This window comes from Montipora capricornis, chromosome 2, assembly GCF_036669925.1.
Source record: "Montipora capricornis isolate CH-2021 chromosome 2, ASM3666992v2, whole genome shotgun sequence".
In the NCBI taxonomy this organism is placed as follows: Eukaryota; Metazoa; Cnidaria; class Anthozoa; order Scleractinia; family Acroporidae; genus Montipora; species Montipora capricornis.
This window is the reverse complement of record NC_090884.1, coordinates 47,685,351-47,687,850: the sequence shown is the minus strand read 5'-3', so window position 1 is coordinate 47,687,850 and position 2,500 is coordinate 47,685,351. Positions and strand designations below refer to the sequence as shown.

Sequence of the window (2,500 nt, the reverse complement as noted above, 5' to 3'; positions counted from 1 at the left end):
GTCCCCATGTTCAATGACTGGCCGAATACCAATCAGATCATAAACAATCACTGATGTTAAATCAAACATATCCTTGCCTCTGGATCGCAGATATGTTCTGTAAGCTTCAGCTACTTTGGGTCCAATTGCAATAATGATATCAGCTATTTCACACAATTAGAGCTGCACATCATGTTCTGATTCTTGATGCCCAGACTGTGAGCCTGCTTCCTTTTTCATGTACTTTGCTAACTCTTCACTGATTGTGTGGACAACATGGACCCACTTACACTTCTTGGTATCCTTGATGATCTGTGCTTGTTTCCCAAGGTCGAGCCCATAGGAGTGGATGATCAGAATATCAATATCAAGGCTGTCAGGTGGAAAAGCTAGGCAATCCTTGTCAGAATAACCAATCCACTTTTTTGGATTGACTAACTCTATGTTTAACTTCTTGGCCCAGTCTTCAAGTTCTGGGTTTCCTCTTGCAACAACACCAGACATTTTAACTGATGGGTTCTTCGCCAACTCAGTGAGTAACTGAGTAGTGACCATAATTTTCCAGCCATCATCATTTGTCACCAGTGTTACATTCAATTTGCTTCCACCTTTCACTTCTTTGAATCCAGAGGCTGCAGAACAAATAAAAAGTAACCATCATGTTATATTTATAGCTTAATAAGAAACCAGTATACAATAGGAGAACTCCAATGAGTTGGTGGAACGAGGGCATTACAGACATCATAAATGTTGTGATAAAATTATGTACTTCAGTCATTGCCTCAAAGCATTTCATTAAGGGAGACAGCTTAGTTTACTTTCCCTCTCCCATTTGGTCCAAACTTTGTCCTAACTGCAAATTAGAGTCAAGGAATTGTCCCTGATGTTAAAAGCTCAAACATGGCTAAAGCTGAAAAACTGAGTATAAAAGCGAAGTACAAACACAACTGTTGGTGGTTTTTGGTTTTTAAACCATTAAATCGGTACAAGGATTCATAAAAAATGGATGTTAATGGATGTTAATGGATGTTAATGGGGTGCAGGGATGGCGCAGTGGTGAGAGCACTCGCCTCCCACCAATGTGGCCCAGGTTCGATTCCTCGATTCCTACTCTGCACCGAGAGGTTTTTTCCGGGTACTCCGGTCTCCCCTCTCCTCAAAAACCAACATTTGACTTGTTGTGTTAACTGTTAATTTCACTTTACAGTGTCCCCAATTAGTGCTCCAGCGCTAAATCTACTAGACACTTAAATAAAGTTCCTTTCCTTTCCTTTCCTATTCTGCGATACGGTGTCCATTTTCATTGAATTCTATTGCTTCAAATTGAGCTTCGTAATATTGAGTGCATTTTATGAAGCAATAACTGCTTTTTCGCAATGGTACCATAGAGCGGTTTTCAATTGAGTATCGAAAGTAATTAGCGAATTGCTTTGGTTTTGCATTGCTTCGCTTGGTGATTGGTTCAAAGTTCTTTTGGTTCTCAAAGCCACTTTTTCAACCAATCAGACATGAAAACAAAACCAATCATGGCCCACGCATGCATATTTTCCCGCGCTTTGTGTCGGCTACGTGTAATTACCGGTACTTCGAGTTTTGATTGGTTTACTGGATTGTCTCTGTTCTTTTTGATTGGCCAAAGTACAGTGTAATTACTCTTGTTTTGGTTTCACCACACTCGATTGAAACTCGCTCTACCGTATGTAGTATTGTAGAGTCAGTCCTAAATAGTGCAGTTTCTCTAAAGTAATAAAACCAGTTTGAGCCACTCTAACACCAAGACCAACAGTCCAACATTATGAGAACTAATTCTATATTTTTGTTATTTATATTCCATATCTAGAGAGCAAAAAAAAGAGTGTTGAACATTTAGATCTTGAGGGAACGGACACTATGGAAGGTTTCTACCTTGAAGGTGCAATACAAGAAATGAAAGCTTCAACTGTACCAGTTCAAGATAACGAGAATGGGACCCTTGCCAAATTTGTCCCGAAAACGGGTGTACCAGAGAACAATGCCCATACCTTAGGACCAGAAATGATTGTCGCTGGATTTCCAGGGAGAAGAGTTCAAGAGACACTGGATACAACTTTTCATGGAATTGATGTGGTGGATGGATTAAGAACTCATCAAGAGCCATCTTCTAGGCTGTTAACGTATGTCAAACAAATTCCCTTCCAGATAAGAGAAAAAATCTGTATAAGGTTGAACATATTAGATGACCTACAATTTCGAGATTTTCGATTGTTGGGAGAGAAAATGAACTTTGATATCTATATTATTCGAAACTTGGATCAGAGGAGAAATCCGACTGATGAACTGCTCAAGCTGTGGTGCAGTACACGTAGTACGCAACCAACAGTAGGGTGTCTTATTAAGTTACTGAAAGACAGTGATTTAGAAAGGTGGGATGTGGTTGACATTCTTGAGAAATGGGTTGAAGACGGGGACAAAAAATGAGTAATGTCAAATGAAGGCTGCCTTAAGCAGGTTCTGAAAAGGTATGGTTGCTTTTTACCACGAG

At 39.8% G+C, this 2,500-nt stretch overlaps 1 protein-coding gene across 1 annotated transcript in view; it reads left to right on the top strand.

Annotated features, from left to right (window-relative positions):
* LOC138037421 (uncharacterized) overlaps positions 1-2,500 on the top strand; it is a 13,383-nt gene that overhangs the window by 10,676 nt on the left and 207 nt on the right. Inside the window, exon 7 of the mRNA XM_068883349.1 lies at positions 1,820-2,500. This exon is cut by the window's right edge and continues 207 nt beyond it. Coding sequence (XP_068739450.1) covers positions 1,820-2,436 — 617 coding nt within the window. The 3' untranslated portion in view covers positions 2,437-2,500. The remainder of the gene's footprint in view (positions 1-1,819) is intronic.